General features: G+C 59.1%; 1 protein-coding gene across 1 annotated transcript in view; it reads right to left on the bottom strand.

The window, feature by feature from the left end:
• TAPBP (TAP binding protein (tapasin)) overlaps positions 1–121 on the bottom strand; it is a 23,958-nt gene extending 23,837 nt beyond the window's left edge. Inside the window, exon 1 of the mRNA XM_006769173.2 lies at positions 111–121. Within this exon, the coding sequence (XP_006769236.1) occupies positions 111–121 (11 nt within the window). The remainder of the gene's footprint in view (positions 1–110) is intronic.
• Positions 122–430: the final 309 nt, after the last annotated feature.

Here is a 430-nt window from a genome sequence, read left to right as displayed (position 1 = left end):
ATTAAAAAATGCCCCCTGCGTAGCTGTTCTATTTAAGCTGACTCGAGTCGACTAATCAACACTGAAAAGGTTTTTTGTTTGTTTATTCTTTCTCTTTAGAGCTAGGAAGCTGAGTAAACATCCGACGCTCGCCCAGCCTGGGTAAGAGGGGCGCGCTGAGGGGCGGCTCAGGAGGCAGGTGCCCCGATCTCTAGGGACTTGTAGGGGCGCGCGGTGGGGTCACCTCCCTTCGCTCCCCCCGCCCCCCCTTTCAGTTCCAGGGCAAAGAGGCGCGGGGCTCGCTCACCCAAAGCCACAGCGAGGAGTAGGGACAGGGGCTTCATGGCGCCGCGATCTCTTCAGCCCCAAGCCTCCAAGTTCTCCTTTCACTTTCTCTTTCGTCCAACTGCCAGCGGGAGGGCAGAGGAAATCCCCGCCAGGGGCGGGCGCG

Source organism: Myotis davidii, unplaced genomic scaffold, assembly GCF_000327345.1.
Source record: "Myotis davidii unplaced genomic scaffold, ASM32734v1 scaffold4, whole genome shotgun sequence".
Classification (NCBI taxonomy): domain Eukaryota; kingdom Metazoa; phylum Chordata; class Mammalia; order Chiroptera; family Vespertilionidae; genus Myotis; species Myotis davidii.
Note: the sequence above shows the minus strand (reverse complement) of the source record. Positions and strands in the feature narration are given on the sequence as shown.